The sequence below is a fragment of the Eptatretus burgeri genome, chromosome 1 (assembly GCF_056783735.1).
Source record: "Eptatretus burgeri isolate ZD-2024b chromosome 1, Ebu_testis_v1, whole genome shotgun sequence".
Taxonomy (NCBI): Eukaryota; Metazoa; Chordata; class Myxini; order Myxiniformes; family Myxinidae; genus Eptatretus; species Eptatretus burgeri.
In genome coordinates this window covers 64,490,246-64,507,653 of record NC_140961.1, presented here as the reverse complement: position 1 = coordinate 64,507,653, position 17,408 = coordinate 64,490,246, and the positions used below count along the sequence as shown (strand labels likewise).

Sequence of the window (17,408 nt, the reverse complement as noted above, 5' to 3'; positions counted from 1 at the left end):
ATGGCAATATATCATTGTTGAATATTTCATTTAATTTCACTTATTATTTTGCAGGAACATCAAGCCATACGATGCGACCCTGCAGGATTGCTAAAAGGTGAACCGAATCACCATCGATTAGCTCTCCTGAATAGCCACTGTTGTAATGATGAACTTCAATAAACCATTTTACTGAACAGTATTATCACAGCACGCCAAAAGCCTAGTGTTAGCTTAACAGTTAAGGTGGCTGGCTTGAGATCTAAGGGTGAAGAGATCTAAGGTGAAGAGTTTGAGCCCCTGTCGTGCCATTAAATAACACCAGATGGGTTGACTCAGCCTGTCATCCTTCCGAGGTCGGCAAAATGAGCACCAGCTTAATGTTAACGGGCACTGCATCAGTGGCACAGCCGCACAACCAGAAAATTATGCAACCAGAAGCCAAGGGCTGCATACAAAATAACAGCAGCACACCCAAACTTGAAATTAACCTTCTCCTCCCACAGGAAAATGCAGATTTCGCCCAACCTGGTAAAGCACCATGTGCTTTATTACAAACGTGAATATGTGTGACATTTTGAACGAGAACGGCACTCAGTAGAGCGCATCCCTCCATCAAGGCTGAACATTTTAGGTTTTGTGTCCCAGCGATAGGCCGGATCTGCATCCAGATCTGAACCAAAATCTAATCAGTTTGTTCTTGTCACCTACCCAACTCACCCCACAAAGGTTTCAGTTTGTCATAACCCATCCACAACTTTCTGAAACACCATGCTAAATATTGTTTTTGGCCCCCATCTCTCAATGGTGAAGAATCAATTCAAAAATTCTCGTATCTGGATCTTCAACAATATCGAATCAATTTGTCATTGTCACACACTCAACCTGTCCACCAAGTTTCATCCAAATCCGTCCACAACTTTTTGAGATATCGTGCTACATATCATTTTTGAGCCCTCTCTCATTGGTGAAGAATCACTGAAGACATTGTAGTCGTCAGATCCGAATCTGGATCTTCACTAAAACATAATCAGTTCGTCCTTGTCACACACTGAACCTGTACACAAAATTTCATCAAGATCCGTCCACAACTTTTTGATATATGCTGTACACAAGCAAACAAATAGACAGACAGAAAGAGAAAGGGGTGAAAACTTAACCTCCTTCACCTTTGGTGGTGGAGGTAAAAATATTTATTAAAACCAATACAACACCAACAGAAAATGCTTTTGTGGAACACAGGCAGGATTTAGACTATGCCTCATAGTAACAACAGTAGTGATGCTTATATTACAGCGATAATGGCTACCAAGGTTTGTGCTGAAAGAACAAAGAACCTCATGCAGGTAGAAAAACGTTTATCTACTGCGACTCAAGGACATAATGTATCCAGTGCAAGTTGGAGGAAATCTGTACTGCAGGAGACACAAGGAGCATTTGTTAGAGAAGGCACTAAAAGAGAGACAGTGAGAAACACTGATAAAAGAACAGGATGAATAAGTAACAGAAATGACAATTTCAAAAAAAAACCTTGAGGAGGGAAATATGGGAGTGCATCATATATGTCTCAAAACTCCACAATCCTGTGACTACTCCCCAATCCAGTGTTGTACTTGTGAACTTCAAATTGACACAAGCATGTAGAAAAAACATCTTCAGACACACAGTGCCACCCTGCACATACATTATTGCTCCCCAACGGGGGAGAAATAATATTCCCATTGTGGAATAATAGGCAGAGGAGGCAAAATTGGACCTCATGCCAGGAAGCACCCAATTGATGAAAGAAGGTATGAATGTGGAGTAAGTGAATATCTTGAGAATAGATAACCCTCCAAGCTAGTCAATAGAAGGATACTTCAACCTCACAAAGAACCCAGGAGAGACCACAGCCTCGTGACTTCGCCATACATGCCATAACGGTGTAGGGGTCAGCCTGTGCATGCTTGTAATTCCTCGTATGATTTTTACAGACAAGTCAGATAATCATGAAGCGACAAGTTTCTCACTTCATATAACACCGTGGAAAACACTCGAATTGATCACAGCCCCCATCATAGTGGAATATTTTTATGTTAAAATAACCATTTCTTTCCTCGATCCAACAGAGCTTCCTCTCTTTCAGTTGTTGTTTCGTATGCAGCCTGTGGTAGCTGTGCCGCTGATGCAGTGCCCCTGTTTCCAGTAATCTGGTACTCATTTTGCCGACCTCGGAAGGATGACAGGCTGAGTTAACCCGCATGGTGTTATTTCAACAGCATGACAGGGACTTGAAATCAAGACCGTAAGATCTCAAGCCAGCCACCTTAACCGTTAAGCCAACACCAGACTTTCTCAATCAGCGATTACTTGTATAAAGTGGGTATTCTCATATTGAAACAGAAGCCAGTATTGCAGCATCCAAAAAAGGATCGAAAAATAGTGCCTTTACGAAAAGGTTCTCACAGTGCATGCTGGGGATGCATGCGCTACTCATGTCAATAACACTCCAAGCCTTCAAAAACTTCCCTACAAAATTAAGAAAATGTGCTACTTCCAGAATTTTGAGAATATATATATATATATATATATATATATATATATATATATATATATATATATATATATATATATGGAATCTGCCTTGGGTACGGCAATTCAATTAACCAACTAAATAAATAACAAGCCTAATAGGTACCACTGCAGTGGTTGGATTGGATAAAGATATTGTTGGATGTCTCACAGTCTCAAAGAATAAATGCAGCAACAAAGGCAGACTCCACACAGAAGGAATAAAGCTGATAGAACAGGAGACACTGCCTAATTACTGTCTTCAAGGGAAATGGTGCTAACAAGTAACCATTGACATTAATGAGGCCTTATCCTGACTTGTAAAACATTCACAGCATGACTGAAAATCTCCACCCAATCCCAAAGCAAGGACTTGAAAAGGAACTCAGGGCTGACACAGTCAGAGGCCTTCTCTTGGTCCAAAGAAAGAATACTAAATGTAAGCTGAGACACATCTGCATAGGATGTTCAAAATTTTGACCAAAATAAAATAACCGAGTATTGTTCTTCCAGGAATGGAATATCACTGGTCAGGATGTACTAAATATGGTACACAACGCATCGGAAGATAATAAGACAAAGTTTATGCAATATTATCTTATGATCAATACAAAGAATAATGGACAATATTTCTTTACGTCTCTCAAGTCACCAGCTTTGGGAATCAAAGTAAAAATTGCTCTTATTCCAAGACAGTGGCATTCTGACCTTCTTTGCACATTTCCTAGGCTATGCGTAGAAAATTGGGTCGAGTTACCGATACTTTGCTGTACAGTTTGAAAGAAAGGTCATACATACCAGGAGACTCATCGAATGCCAAACGATGGAGAGCACTAGTTAGTTCAGCCGTGGATAATGGAGCTCCATCCAAGACGCTCTCAATATTCGAGAGTAGCCTCAGGGAAAGTTGATTGGCAAAGACCCACAAGCATGAGCATCAATCAGAATGCTTACAGCATAATTTTCTCGAGAATCAGACATCACTGATATCGATATGGATGAGCATAATCATTTTGAATTCACTCAGAAAATCTCTCAAAATTGTTAAGCAACTGGCTGTCTTGTCTGCTAGCATTAGTTGGCAGATGTAAAAGATCCCAAGGTATCTTTCGATGAAGAGTAGGCAGTTTATTGCCGGCACCCTGGCAAATTCTTGCAAAACCTACGTGGGGCTGTTCAGCAGCAACACAGCTGCACTCCCAGTAATGATGCAAAAGAGCAGCACAAATGAATGAAGCTGCCAGAAAGGGTGTGCCAATACACTCCTTCTCCTCAACCTCAGTTTCCCCTACATCCTTCCACACAACTGATGCAATCCTCCATCGGATGACCTATCACTCAGCAAGCATGAGAATGGGGTTCGCATGCCATCTCGAAAACCATGCAATTCATTTCTTCAAAGGGGAACATAAATGAGCCCTCAAATTCTACATCATTCACCGGTTCAATTGCAATGTCGCTTCAAGGACGAGACATGACAATACCCTTTGTCAAAGTTATCTCTTTTGACCACTCAAAGAACATCTGGATGGCATCAGGTTTACGAAAATGATGATGTCAAAGCACATGTTCAGAAATGGCTGTGTACCCATCTTCAAGGGTTACATGCAGATGGCGTCAAGGTGCTACTACAACAGTGGGATAAGTGTGTACATGTCGCAGGGGAATAGCTTGAGAAAGAGGGGAAGTTTTTAATCAACTTCTCTGTGCTATTTAAATTTTGGAGAACAAAAACGTGCACATCAACCTTGAAATACCCTTATAGATGGAAGTATAAATGCTTGCCATTACACTCACCTATGCTTCAATATGAGTAACCTGTCCATGAGCGTAAAATATTGCAGTTAGATTCCTCAAGGACAAAAATTGGTCCACAGATGTTGAAGAGGTTGCGACATTAGCAGGAACAGCCTGTTAGCACTTATTATTCAACAGAGTGATGCAGCTGCAGTCTGGCTCACGGTGGGATGGTGCTATGGAGGACACACTGTCGAGTCATCTGCAGGAACCTTGGCCGATCATGTAGCAAGCTCCAAAACATCTAATAGCAGGAACATTGGCCTATTCTTGATGATCATTTCCAGCACCTGGCATGATTACATGTTAACGAGAGACGTCAAACTACAAGTGCTGAAAATTGTGGAGGTTAGTAGATGATAAATGGGGTTTCTGGGATGCCCATTCAAATGAATGGGGAAAAAGGGAAAAAAAAAACTTTCTGACTCAAGCCCCAAAAGTCCAAAATAGGAGACTCATTTTCTCCCCACCTATCCCCTTCCCTCTCATACAAGCAAATGTAAAATAGGACTCATTTTCTCCCCACCTATCCCCCTCCCTCCCATAAAAGCAAATGTAAAATTGAAACTGATTTCCTCCCCCTCCCATACAAGCAAATGAAAAATTGAGACGATGAACGATTGAGACTTACTGATTAAAGCACTTCTTCCCCCCAACATAATCACAGTCCTTTTATATTTTCATTCCCCTCAAAGAGCGAACGAACAAATATTTGCCCATGTTCTACTTTAGGGAATAACTTAATTTTCTTATAACATTCATTTATAACAAAATGGGGAAGTGTCTTTAAGAGCACAGTCGTGCTGTGAAAATGACGAAGTATTCTGTGCCATGTCTCTCATGGTTATATCTTAAATCATCAGAACACTAACACAACAAAGTTTAGCTAAAAGCAAGCAAAAACAGCTTTTAAACGCAAGTTTTCTCAAAATCATTCAAAGCAAGCTGTTTCATTTTCGTGTTAAAATGAGTCAGTCTGGAGTCAGCGAAGCTGCCTGGCCCGAACCGAGCCAAAAAAATTCCGGTCATTTCCTATGTGGGACACACCCTGCACTCGTGTAGTTGCATGCAGTTTTGTGCTCTGCCTGGAACACAGGCATCATCCCAACTGATTGGAAGAGGGGCCTTGTTGTTCCTCTCTGGAAAGGGAAGGGTGATCGCCAAGACTGCAACAACTACCGAGGGGTGACGCTGCTCTCAGTGCCGGGCAAGGTCTTTGCTCGGATAATTCTTGATAGGGTTCGCCACCATCTGCTTGAGCACCAGCGTCCAGAGCAGTCAGGCTTTACACCAAAGAGGTCAACGATTGACCGTATCCTTGCACTTCGTGTCCTCACCGAACGCAGACGAGAGTTTCGGCAGGGGCTGCTTGCAGCCGATGTTGATCTCTGTAAAGCGTTCGATTCAGTGAATCGGGATGCCCTCTGGAGGATTCTTGGTCTTCGTGGGGTGCCACCAAAACTGATCGATCTGATGTCTGAACTCTACTCTGGTACTGAGAGTGCTGTGAAGTGTGGTGGTACCATCTCTGACTTATTTCCAGTTGTTACTGGAGTTCGTCAGGGGTGTGTACTGGCCCCCACACTTTTCAGCACATGTATGGACTGGATTTTAGGGAGGATGTTGGAGAGATCAAGCTGCGGTGCATCGTTTGGGAATGTCAAGATCTCGGACCTTGATTTTGCAGATGATGCAGTCATCTTTGCGGAGACTTTAAATATCCTTTTGGGGGCCCTCGAGGTGCTGAATGAGGAGTCGGAGCCGCTGGGATTACGGGTTTCTTGGGTCAAAACTAAGATCCAGGCTTTCGGTGACATCTTGGATGCTGCTGTCCTGTCTGTGTCTGTTTGTGGTGAGGATGTTGAGGTCGTGGAGAGATTCACTTACCTTGGCAGTGATATTCATGTCTCTGCTGGCTGTGAGTCAGAGGTCAATAGACGTCTGGGTCGGGCCTGGGGAGTCATGGATTCACTGGATCATGGGGTGAGGCGCTGCCGGTACCTGTGCAGGAGGACGAAAGTCTGAGTCTTCAGGTCTTTGGTACTTTCACTCTTGCTCTATGGATGCGAGACTTGGACTCTGACCAAGGATCTGAGATGGAGACAATTCCTTTGGTACCAGGTCTCTTCGGAGAATCCTTGGCTATCGCTGGTCGGATTTTGTGTCCAACGAGCGGTTGCTGAGAGAGACTCGGATGAGATTTGTTACCTGCATAGTCCGCAAGCGTCAGTTGCGGCTGTGTATGGACATGTAGCTCATTTTCCTGACGCTGATCCTGCTCACCAGATTCTCTCAGCGAGGGAGTCTCATGAGTGGAGGAGGCCAGTGGGCCGACCACGTGCCTCATGGTTGCAGTAGGTTGATCAGCATCTCAGGGAGATGGGGATGGGCCTGGCATCTGCCTGGGGGATGGCCAGACATAGGCCCCTGGAGTTCCGGCAGAAAGTGGACGCAGCGACGCGCTGTTCTGGCACATGCTCCCATACCTGACCTGACCTGACACACCCTGAAAAACCCATTGTCATGTAATCTCCCATTACGTCATCAACAGGAGGCTATTTATTACCAAAGCGAACTTCCTCCTTATTCAGAGAATTTTGAGCCTTATTCAGAGAATGGAGTATTTAGAAGAGAACTCTGAACTTGCAGATCAATCGTTTTCACAAGATGAGAGGTGATATCCTTGAACCCATTCATTATTTGTTGTTTTATACAGAATTAAATCACTATACAAGCAATAATTATTGTATGTCTTTTCCTAACAGGTGGTCCCCAATAAGAACATTGTTGATAACTGATGTAGAACTGGAGGCCTTTGAATTACACGATGAATGGCTAAAAATGAATGACTTCCTTCGTTCAGAAGGAATTGTAGACATCCGGTCGTTCAGAAGAGAATTGAATGACATTATTGTTGGGTGGGAAAAAATTCTCTCACGTCCTCTGACCTTGAATGAGTCTTGTCAAAGGTGAGAAATTATCCCTCTGTCTCTCTGTGTGTCTTTATCTCTCTCTCCCTCTGTCTTTATATCTGCCTCCGTGTGTGTATGTGTGCGTGTGTGTGTGCATATATATATATATATATTTTTTTTTTTTAGGCAGTTGACATAATCTGACATCCTGCTTTGCTTGCAAAGCTTTTTCTGTGGCATACAAGATTGCCTTCATTCCTGGATTTCTGGCTTCCTCCACCCACATTGTCAACATGTTGCTATCCATGGAACCCCCAAACCCCCACTCCCCCTCGTAGTGGAAGCTGAAGATCCCCAGGGCAGTGTGTTTGGCCCAGTCTTGTTCCTAATATATATATATAAATGACCTGTTGGTTACTCCTGAATAACCTCTCTTCCTTTTTGCAGATGACTCCACAGTATGTCCTACATCACCCCATCTCACTGCGAGGCAGACTGCAGCTGCATTGCTCTCTGTTGAGTAATAAGTGCTCACAAGAAACCATTAATAAACCACTAATTACTAAAGCAATCCTCACTAATTGATTGGATGCTGGTCTGATAAATTGAACATGTCCTTCAATCCTGGAAAATCTCACTGTCTCACTCTGTCACTCCAGAACGATTGTAAAACTAACCCACTTGTCTATTTCCATATTCAGCCACTGGAATAGGTTCAGTCTCATGAACTTCTAGACCTCACCAACAGTCATGACCTCTCCTGAACCAACTAAATAGCAAAGCTGGCCTCTAAAGCCAGCCACAGACTGGGCATTCTCCATCAATCCAAGTCTTTTGTTGGAAAAATAAGAGCTACTCAGAGTCTGCATAGCCTTTGTCTGTAGTTCAATGGAGTATTGCTCTCCCCTGTGGGCTGGTGCCTAAGCGTCACATTTGTCACTCCTGGATTCTGTGGAATGTAAAGCTCTTAACATTTTGGAATCTCCCGTGATGAAGCCAAAGCACAAGGTTTGCTGCTTTCTTAGCGCAGGCAAGTTAGTGGTCTCATGGTTTTCTGCCCCCCTCTTCTCCACATTCCTCCCTCTGCTCCCTCAGTCCTCTGCTCTGACCCTTCACAGCAACTCAAAGATGCATTATTTCACTAACCTTCCCCTGCTTCAACTTCCAAAATGATGGCTGACTCCACACCTCAACTCTTTTATTCCTTGCTTCTCCAGTCTGTGGAACTGCTTTCCAGAGGCTGTTCTTTCCCACTATTTCTTCCAGGGTTTCAAGCAAGCAGTGCACCACCGCATCATGTCATCCCACATGCTGACCCATGATCTTTATGACCAAAACCTTTTATCTGCTGATTTCAGAGTGTTCTGTCTGTCTGTCTCTCTCTAGTTGTGCCCAATTGCTTCCATGCTACCCCACTGTTAATTTAACTTTACTCTTCCTTGAGCCTCTCTCTTCAAGAGGGGAGAATAAACAAAGCAAAACAAAAACTAAGGCAAACAACTTGAGGTGCAGACTTGTGTGTGTGTGTGTGTGTGTGTGTGTGTGTGTGTGTGTGTGTGTGTGTGTGTGTGTGTGTGTGTAGTAGTAGTAGTAGTGGTAGTGGTAGTAGTAGTAGTAGTAGCAGCAGTAGTAGTAGTAGTAGTAGTAGCAGTAGTAGTAGTAGTAGTAGTAGTAGTAGTAGCAGCAGTAGTGGTAGTGGTAGTAGTAGTAGTAGCAGCAGCAGCAGTAGTAGTAGTAGTAGCAGTAGTAGCAGCAGTAGCAGTAGTAGTAGTAACAATAAATCTGGTGATGACTCAGGACTGAAATTTCTCACAACAAAGCATATATATCAAAGTTTTGGGTGGTAAAGGAGACTATATGTAAAACTAGAAGGGCATTTGGTGGAGCGCAAACCTCTGCCACGCAATGCCTGATCTACGAGAACATATCAGGCCCAATACATTTTTAAAATATTATGCTATACAACGGTTTTGGCCCTAATCTCTTAACGGTGAAGAATCACTTTAAAAATTAAATAATTCTCATATCCAGATTTGGAATCAGATCTTCACCAAAATTGAATCAATTCGTCCTTGTCGCACACACAACATGTCCACCAAGTTTTGTCTGAATCCATCCCCAAGTTTTTGAGACATCCTGTACCCAAACAGTCAGAAAGGGGTGAAAACAACCTCCTTTACCTTCGGTGGCAGAGATAAATATTCAAGAATACCCCATCTTTCAGTAAAAGCAACATTCTCAACTGAAAAAGGAATTGTGAAACTGGCTTTGTTAATCATTGAGGTGGCCAAGGCATAACGTTAAACTTTCCAAAAGTTATATTATGGATCTCAAGATGCTTTACAAGAGAAATACTGTTGATAATTACAAACCATGCATTCATGCAGCAGCAGCTCCATCAAGAATAGACGTCAAGACGAAACAGGTCATGTACAAGCATGCTATTAGTGAGCCATCCTGCAGTCCTTGAGATATACATCTGGGATAAACATATATTATTCATAACTCCATGAAAGGTTCCATGAGCCTCAGATACAAAATGTTTTTATAAAAACATCTTACAAATTCAATAAACTTTTAATATGTTTAAATGTCTGTCCTACTTCAAATTAATTTGGGCACTTGTGACATTGTAATGTCCAGTGCAGATGCACATATCTGACAAAACATGAGAGCTGGGACTTTTATGTCATAATCTTGCAGCATATACTGTTTTATTATGGTCTATTGGGATGGAAATAAAAGAAACAAAGTGCTGGATTTGCCCAATAAAGCTGCATGTCATAGTTCATCTGACTGCAAGATACTTCACATAAGCTGAAATTTTTTGTCACTCACTTTTTGGTAAAGGAAAATGTTGTTGATTCGTTTACAAGCCGCAAATAAAGTAGTTACTTTCTAATGACTGTGCAGCAAAATTTCTGTGGATGTGATAACAATCAGTACATTGTTTTCCTTGTAGCATAAGGAAGCAACATTAATTTGTCAGAATTTAGTTATTCAAAGTGTAAACTATTAATGCTTACTTTGCATTATGCAATTCGTGAAAGTGCGGCTGAAAAGATAGCACTATTACAAGTACGATTTCTTCTTCCAGCTTTCATGGTCCCAATTATTCTCACCATCTTGTGCGGTCGGCTGGGAAACGTTATTGGTTGGCCCAAGTCTTTCACAAACTGGCTGGCCAGGCCTGACGTTTGACAGATGGTGGAAGGAATTTGGAATTTGCTCATGGTGCAGGCAATACCTCACCAACTCTTCACATATGAAACAATGGGATCTTTAATATCCACCAACATCCAGTGCTGGCAGATGGGTCCTCTGGCCTAACATCCTTATGATGTACACCATTCACATTGATGCCTAGTGCCCTGCCTATGAAACACTAAGGTAGCCAAGTTGAGATTCTAACCCAGGTTATACAGCTTAGAGGAGAGTGCGCATACTTCTCGGCTATCCTGGAAGACCTCAGTGAGTGTTGCTGAAAATATACTATCCAAAAAGATATGTCAGTAGATAGAAATACAGGAAAATTATTTTGTTGACATTATAAAAATGTGACCTTCTTTTCAATATGGAGACAATTATCATTATCCAACCAACATACCTGAGGAGTATAATATAATATATAAAAATGGCAATGCAAACAATCATGCATTTCGAAATGTGTAAATCTTGAAAACATTTTGTACACATTTGCATACAATCTAACAGTGCAGTACTTTTGTTCATATGAACATATATCTTATTACCTCTGCCACCGAAGATGGACGGAGGTTAGGTTTTCACCCATTTGTCTGTTTGTTTATGAAGCAGGAAATCTCAAAAAGTTATGGACGGATTCAGATGACACTTGGTAACAATTTGAGTGTTTGTCAAGGATGAATCGATTTGATGTTGATGTAGATCCGGATCCGGATCCAGATCCTATAATTTTTTAAGTGATTAGTCAACATTGAAAGATTGGGTCAAAAACAAGTGATGTCAGAATATCTCAAAAAGTTGCGCACAGATTCAGTCGAAAAACTTGTTGTATGAGTTTGGTAGGTGACAACAACAAGCCGATTTGATTTTGGTTAAAGTCCTAATGCAGATCTGGCCAATCAGTAGGATACAAAATGCAAAATGTTCAGTCTCACGGAGGTATGGGCTCTACCGAGTGCCGTTCTAGTTTATATTGTTACGGTTGCATGTCGCCAATGACCATCATGCCACCCGGCAGGTATTGGAAAGAAAAAAAAAACCCGAAGATCTTCACGTTTATGCGTGGAAATAATCTGCCAGTCTAATGGGTTCATAAACCAATCTTCACGAAGTGATATGGAGCCTGCTCCTGATCACAACACAAATTCTCATCAAAATGGGGATTTATTACAGGGAAAAAAGGGGGGAAATAAGAACCAGGCCTCACAGCTGGGATCACAGACAATAACAAATAATAAATTAACCCAACATGCCCCCAGAATAATGATGGCCGAAAAACATATGCATTACTCCAGTGATCTTCACTATTGTTTTAGAGGGGGGGGCACTTTTGCCAATAAGACATCAGTGTGAGAGCCACCATACCGCCTGCAGGACACCGTAATGGTTGCTCTTCGGCCCTGCCTCCAGATACTCTTCTTCGTTCTGGTCAACTGGGCTGCAAGCATAATTGTTTGAACCATATCCTGATGTAGTAATGTTACTTTTATGCTTCCCGTTGGAACACTTATTCGAAACCTTTGGGTCAATTTGATAGCATTTATGGCATATTACGATGGAGCGTTTTCACATTTGTGTAGTATCGGCTGCACATCAGGGGCTGCACTTGAGGCCACCAGAGAATGTCAGTGGCTCGTGGGTCGTGCAATGAAGAACAGGGCCTTATTCATTCACTCGGGGAATACAAGACAGAGAAAGGAGATGACGAGACAGAGAAACCTGCTCTGCATGTTAATGCGCGCACATGTGGTATGGGTCCTTGTTTAGGTGCGCAATGGACTGGTGCGTGGCTTGTCCTCACTGCACCTGGTGTGCAGATACTAATCACATTCCAAGCACACTAGGTATATATATATATATATATATATATATATATATATATATATATATATATATATATATATATATATATATATATATATATATATTGTTGTGGTTACCAGATTCGCAAACCACCATTCAGGTCCCTTAGGTGAGGTATCTCGGTAAGTGCATGTGTAGTTAGGCCCAAACCCGTTGTCTAGTGGGAATACATGTCATTTATACGTGCTGCGACTCTTCAGGATAGCCGTTTTTCTTTTACTATCTTTATTTTGGACCAATCGCCACCATCACAACCACAACAACAACCACCAACCACAACGCCGCTTCACCACAACCGCCATGACCTTTACCGTCACAACTCGCCACCATCGCATCACCGTCATCTCGCGCCACTCATGGGCACCGATGCTGGACTCGTGTAGGGCGCACGTTGAACAGCGTGTACAAAATCACGGATTTTCTGCTTCAAAAACGGATCCAAAACGACACACGCCCACTTTTTGCCGTCCAATCGGTGAGCGAGGGGCGAATTGGCCCCGCCCCCAGGGCGATCGATATATGCAAATTTGTGGATCAAAAAGCCTTCACGCCCACTTTTTCTCGGGCCAATGGGGAGCGAGTTGAAAGGTCAAAGGGAGGGGGTCAAAGGCGAAGTTACGGGGGGATAAAAGGACGGTGTTCGTCAGTCAAAGGAGTCGTAAAAGTCGGAACGAAGGAGTCGGAACGAGGCGAAGGAGTCGGAACGAGGCGAGGGAGTCAGCAGAACGAGAACGAAGAGTCGGAGCGAAAGAGTCAGCAGAACGGAGGCGAAGGAGTCGGAACAGAGAGTCAAGACTTCGCGGGCGGTGGAGCTGCTCGTCGTGTGCGTTGAAGTCGGAACGGAGGGGACGAGCTGTGGAGAGGCGGCGAGGGCGGACGAGGGGGTGCTCGCGTCGTGCAGGGAGCTGCACCCCTGGGAGGCCGGCAGCGCGACCTGGCCGAGGTGGAGACGCTCGTCGCATATAATAAAGATCCTCTATACCCCGAGCATCAGCAACCCCCTCCTGTTTCCCCCCGCGCTGAGATAGTGCGACCAAGGGGGCCCCGTTCCCACCCCCTGCCAGGCACTGTCCACGAGGCCCGCGGGTTGCGGGGCCATCGCCGCTCCGCGTCTCATCACCAGACGGGTAGGCCCGACCAGGTCTCGGCCCCAGGCCTACCTCATTCTTGAGGGTATTTTCTTTCCTTGGTTTTGGGTATGTGTTGTCGGCGCCGTCTGTGAAGTAGAATTGTATAAGTGTTGCCGTGTGCTCGGTAGTCGGTATTAGCTCTGCACTGTGTTTTCACTTTTATGTTTGCTTTTTGTGTAAATGGAATTGTGTTTTCTTTTTTTTTTGTGTGCATTTGGTGGAATTGTATTTGTGTGCTTCCCGTGTGCCGAGAATAAATGTGCTTTATTGTTGAACTGTTCTCCCGCTTCGCTTCGTCTTTTCCTCCATTGAATCCCCATCTTGCTTCACGTAAAGGGTTGGTAGTGGGCTGAATACGCCCGATAATTAATCGAACCGTCGAGGTCGACGATAACACCGCCCGGTTATTCTGATAGTACGGAACGGGTCGCTTAAGTGGCCCGTGTCCGAAGTCGACCTGCGGCGAGGTGCGATCGCCCGGTCTACCCTCCGCGTGGGTACTTAGGTAGTTCGAATTTGGCGAGCAACCCTATCCCACGCGGGGGCTGATTGGCTCGATCGCGGTGAGACCGAAAGGTCCACCCGTGACTGGTTCCCGGCGTTAGTCCGAGAGGGTCACGACTGGATTGTCCGTCCGGTGGGCGACGTGCCGCGATTCGAGTTACGTGGCCGTCCGCACGCCGGCGGGCGCGAAGACCGCAACACTGGTGTCAGGAGTGGGATACAAATTCATCGCCCTCCTCGCGGCACTGGTATCGGAGAACAGGAAAACGGGCTCTCCTGTCTCCAGCGAAATTCACGGGAATCGGTCCAGGGGTGAGAGAAGCGACCCCCGATTCCCTCCAAATTACGAGCGAGCAAATTAACCCTTCACGAGAAGCAAGATGGCGTCTCAAGGCGAGCGGGAGCCGGGGGTATTAGAAATGTATATGTGTAGTAATGTAGAATCCATGGTCCAGGATGGAATCCCCGAGCAGGAAATGTTGATTGTGCAGGAACACGGACTCGCCCAACTGAACCCAGGGCCCGAGGTGGGTGCGGCAGCGGCCGCGGTGTATGACACCTCCCCCCCTCTCCACCAAGACCCTTCCCCAACCCCTGCCGAAACGGCTCACTTGAGTGCATCCGACATGGCCCAGCTATTCACCATGCTGGCACAAATGAATGCAGAAATAAAAAGCATGAACGAAAAGATTGATGCGAGTACACAGCAAATGAGGGAAGAAACGAAAAAGCTGCGGGGTGAGACGCAGAACATGGGCCGATGCCTGCAGGCGGGCATGAAGGCCGTTAGCAGGGAACTCGGAATGGCGACTCCACGTGTGGGAGCAAACGAGCTGGAAGGGGGTGCAACGGCTGACAGGCACGCGGTGGAGGCGGGTAAGGAAAAAGTAATTCGAGAGACAAGAGACGAGGTGAAAGTAATTGCGAGGGAGAGAAAAGAACAATTAATACGGAGAGCAAGGATGAGGTACGCGGAGATCGTGAAAGAGCAAGGAGTGAAAAACAGGGAAGGACGGGAGCGACTTAAAGAGAAAGCAAGGTTGACCTACATAAAGATAAGGGAAAGACGCCAGAAAGAAGCAGAGACCAATAAACACGATGAAGACGGGGTAAGTGACGCGCACACACACACGGAGGTAGTGGAGGACAATGGGGGTGAGCTCGCGGAGCGTGTGGGGACCCGGTGTGAGCAGCTGGATGACCTCCTCCAGGAACGAGGGGAGGGAGTATGCCCCCTTGAGGCGAGTCACGACCAGGTGAGTTCGGTCGTGCTTTGCGAGGTTGAGGGGACGAGTGCTGTGGACAGGTGCACGGAGAGCTTGGGGGGTATAGAGGCCCCGGAGACCCTTGTGGGGACACGAATCCCCAGTATGGTTGTCCCTGTGTGTGTGGTGCAAGGTGTGAGTGCGTCCCCGTGTGTGGAAGCGACCCCGTGTGTGATTGGTGTGGTGGCGATGGTGCCAGAGTGCGTGCTTCCCAGCACGCCGGGTGTGGATGAGGCACCGTGTGTGGAAGAGGCCGTGTGTGTGAGTGAAACGGCCAGTGTGGATGAGGCACCGCGGGTTAGTGCCCCCGCGTGTGTGGGTGAGGAACCGTGTGTGGATGAGGCACGGTGTGTGGATGAGGCACAGCGGTTGAGTGCCCTCGCGTGTGTGGGTGAGGCACCGCGGGTGAGTGCCCCCGCGCGAGTGAATGGAGCACCACGTGTGAGTAGTATGGTTTGTGTGAGTAGTGAGGCACGCGTGAGTGAACGGCCGTGTGCAAGGTCGCTGTGTGCCAGGGAGACCGTGTGTGTGAGAGAGCGGTATGAGAGGGAGATGTCGGTTGGCATGCGGGAGCACGCAGCCGCGTCTCCCCGTGTGAATGTGATGGTGTGGACTGTGTGCGTCGTGACACGCAGGTATGCGTGTGTGGAATGGCGACGGAGACGGCGACAGAGGAGAGAAAGCCGAGTAGCGGCTGTAGTTGTTTCGAGGACCGTGCCGGGTTCACCCAGCAGTGAGCACGCGGTTCGTGCTGTGCAACGCACGAGACCACCACGTGCTCGCTTGCGAGAGTGAAGTCCCGGTCCGGAAACGCACGCGGTGGATTTGCCGATCCCGCGGACGGACAAAGTTAGGCAGGTAAATGGATTTGGACCGGACGGGTTCTCCACGCGATCGTGTGTGTTCAGCTCCAACGGGCAAAGCACATGTGTTCGCGTGGGGAACCCCTCGAGACGTGTGGCTTGTGTTTTTTTTTATGCGCACGGTGACGTCATGGCTGCACGTGGGGTTGGAATCCGGCAGGAGGGGTATCTCTGCCGGATGGTCCCGTCCAAGGAGGGACGAGGAACACGTGCAGCTGCATGACGTCACGGGCAGGTGCAAAGTGCGCGAGCTCTGAGTTGCTGCGCAGGTGCTGCGCATGGAAAAAAAAAAAGGAGCAAGCCTCACTTTCGGGTGTACAGGATTCCTGGGCAAGGGGTGAAAGACCCCCTTACCTGGGCACAGGATGGAAACTAGTTAGGGGGAAGGGTTAGCTTAGTTAGACCGACTTCATGGGGCAGGGGTAAGTCCTCATGGAGTCCGTGGAATGGATTAGTTAGAGGGATTGTAGCCAGATTTAGGTTGGGAAATAAAATGGGATTATTTTGGAGACAGAGACAGACTGAGGATGTGTAGAGGGGACGTAGCTTAGCTACGTAGAGTTAAATGGAACGTGCTGTAGTTTAAGGGACGACGTGGGAGCACGAGTTAGTTAGGGGAGGTAGTTAGAAGGATGGCAGAGTTCAGCGGTGAGTGGGTTGAAGAGTTGTGAGTTGCGAGGTGAGTACTTGTTGAGTGAGTGAGGCCAGCGGGTCTGTGTGAGTGGAGCGAATGGGGAATGCATGGTGCGATGAGTGATTGGGGGGAGGAGTGACTCCCGCCCAAGGGACCCCCGGGGTCAGTGTAGATTGAGTCAGTTGGGTTAGTCAAATTGAAAAATGGAGGTCGTTTTGTTGTTGGTGGGAAAGTAGGCTCGAGACCCATTTGGAGGGGTGCAGGAGCCCTGTTGACGGGCTTGGGAGCGTGGCTGCGAAAGGTGAGTATCGCTGAGTGGGTACCCCGGGCACCAGGCTAGTCGGCCGCGGTAGGCCAAGGGCCCATGGGGGGCCGGGATAGAGTAGTGGGCACGGGTGCGCCTGCTTGGTGCGGGGGCCCGGGGCGCCATTAGCCGCGTGGGCAGTGCAGTGGGCACGGGTGACCCTCGGAAAGGGGCCCGGGAGGCCGGCCTGCCACGTGTGCGTTTCAGGGGAGGTGCCATGGGGGGCACTCCCCGGTGTTAGGGAGCTGGTAGGCTCGGAGGCAGTGTAGTGCCCGGGGGTGCCATAGCGGGAGAATCGGCAGAGGGTCGTGCCTGCCAAAGGGAGCCACGTGTCCCAGCCAGGAGACCGTGTGAGGGCACGGAGAGAAAATTGGGGGGCGAGGCCCGAAATTGTGAGGACACC

The 17,408-nt window shown here is 46.5% G+C and overlaps 2 protein-coding genes across 4 annotated transcripts in view; one reads left to right on the top strand and one right to left on the bottom strand.

The window, feature by feature from the left end:
* The window catches only part of LOC147034610 (cAMP-dependent protein kinase type I-alpha regulatory subunit-like), a 230,587-nt gene that overhangs the window by 123,516 nt on the left and 89,663 nt on the right, over window positions 1-17,408 (bottom strand). The window lies entirely within an intron of this gene.
* Window positions 12,386-17,221, top strand: LOC147034612 (uncharacterized). Its single transcript, XM_085886109.1, has 2 exons — window positions 12,386-13,013; window positions 13,073-17,221. Exon 2 carries the CDS (start codon window positions 14,320-14,322, stop codon window positions 15,997-15,999), a length of 1,680 nt encoding a protein of 559 aa, XP_085742235.1. The 5' UTR covers window positions 12,386-13,013; window positions 13,073-14,319; the 3' UTR covers window positions 16,000-17,221.

Excerpts from the sequence above, each read along its gene's own strand:
- LOC147034612 (XM_085886109.1), top strand. The coding sequence starts at position 14,320 with ATGGCGTCTCAAGGCGAGCGGGAGCCGGGGGTATTAGAAATGTATATG.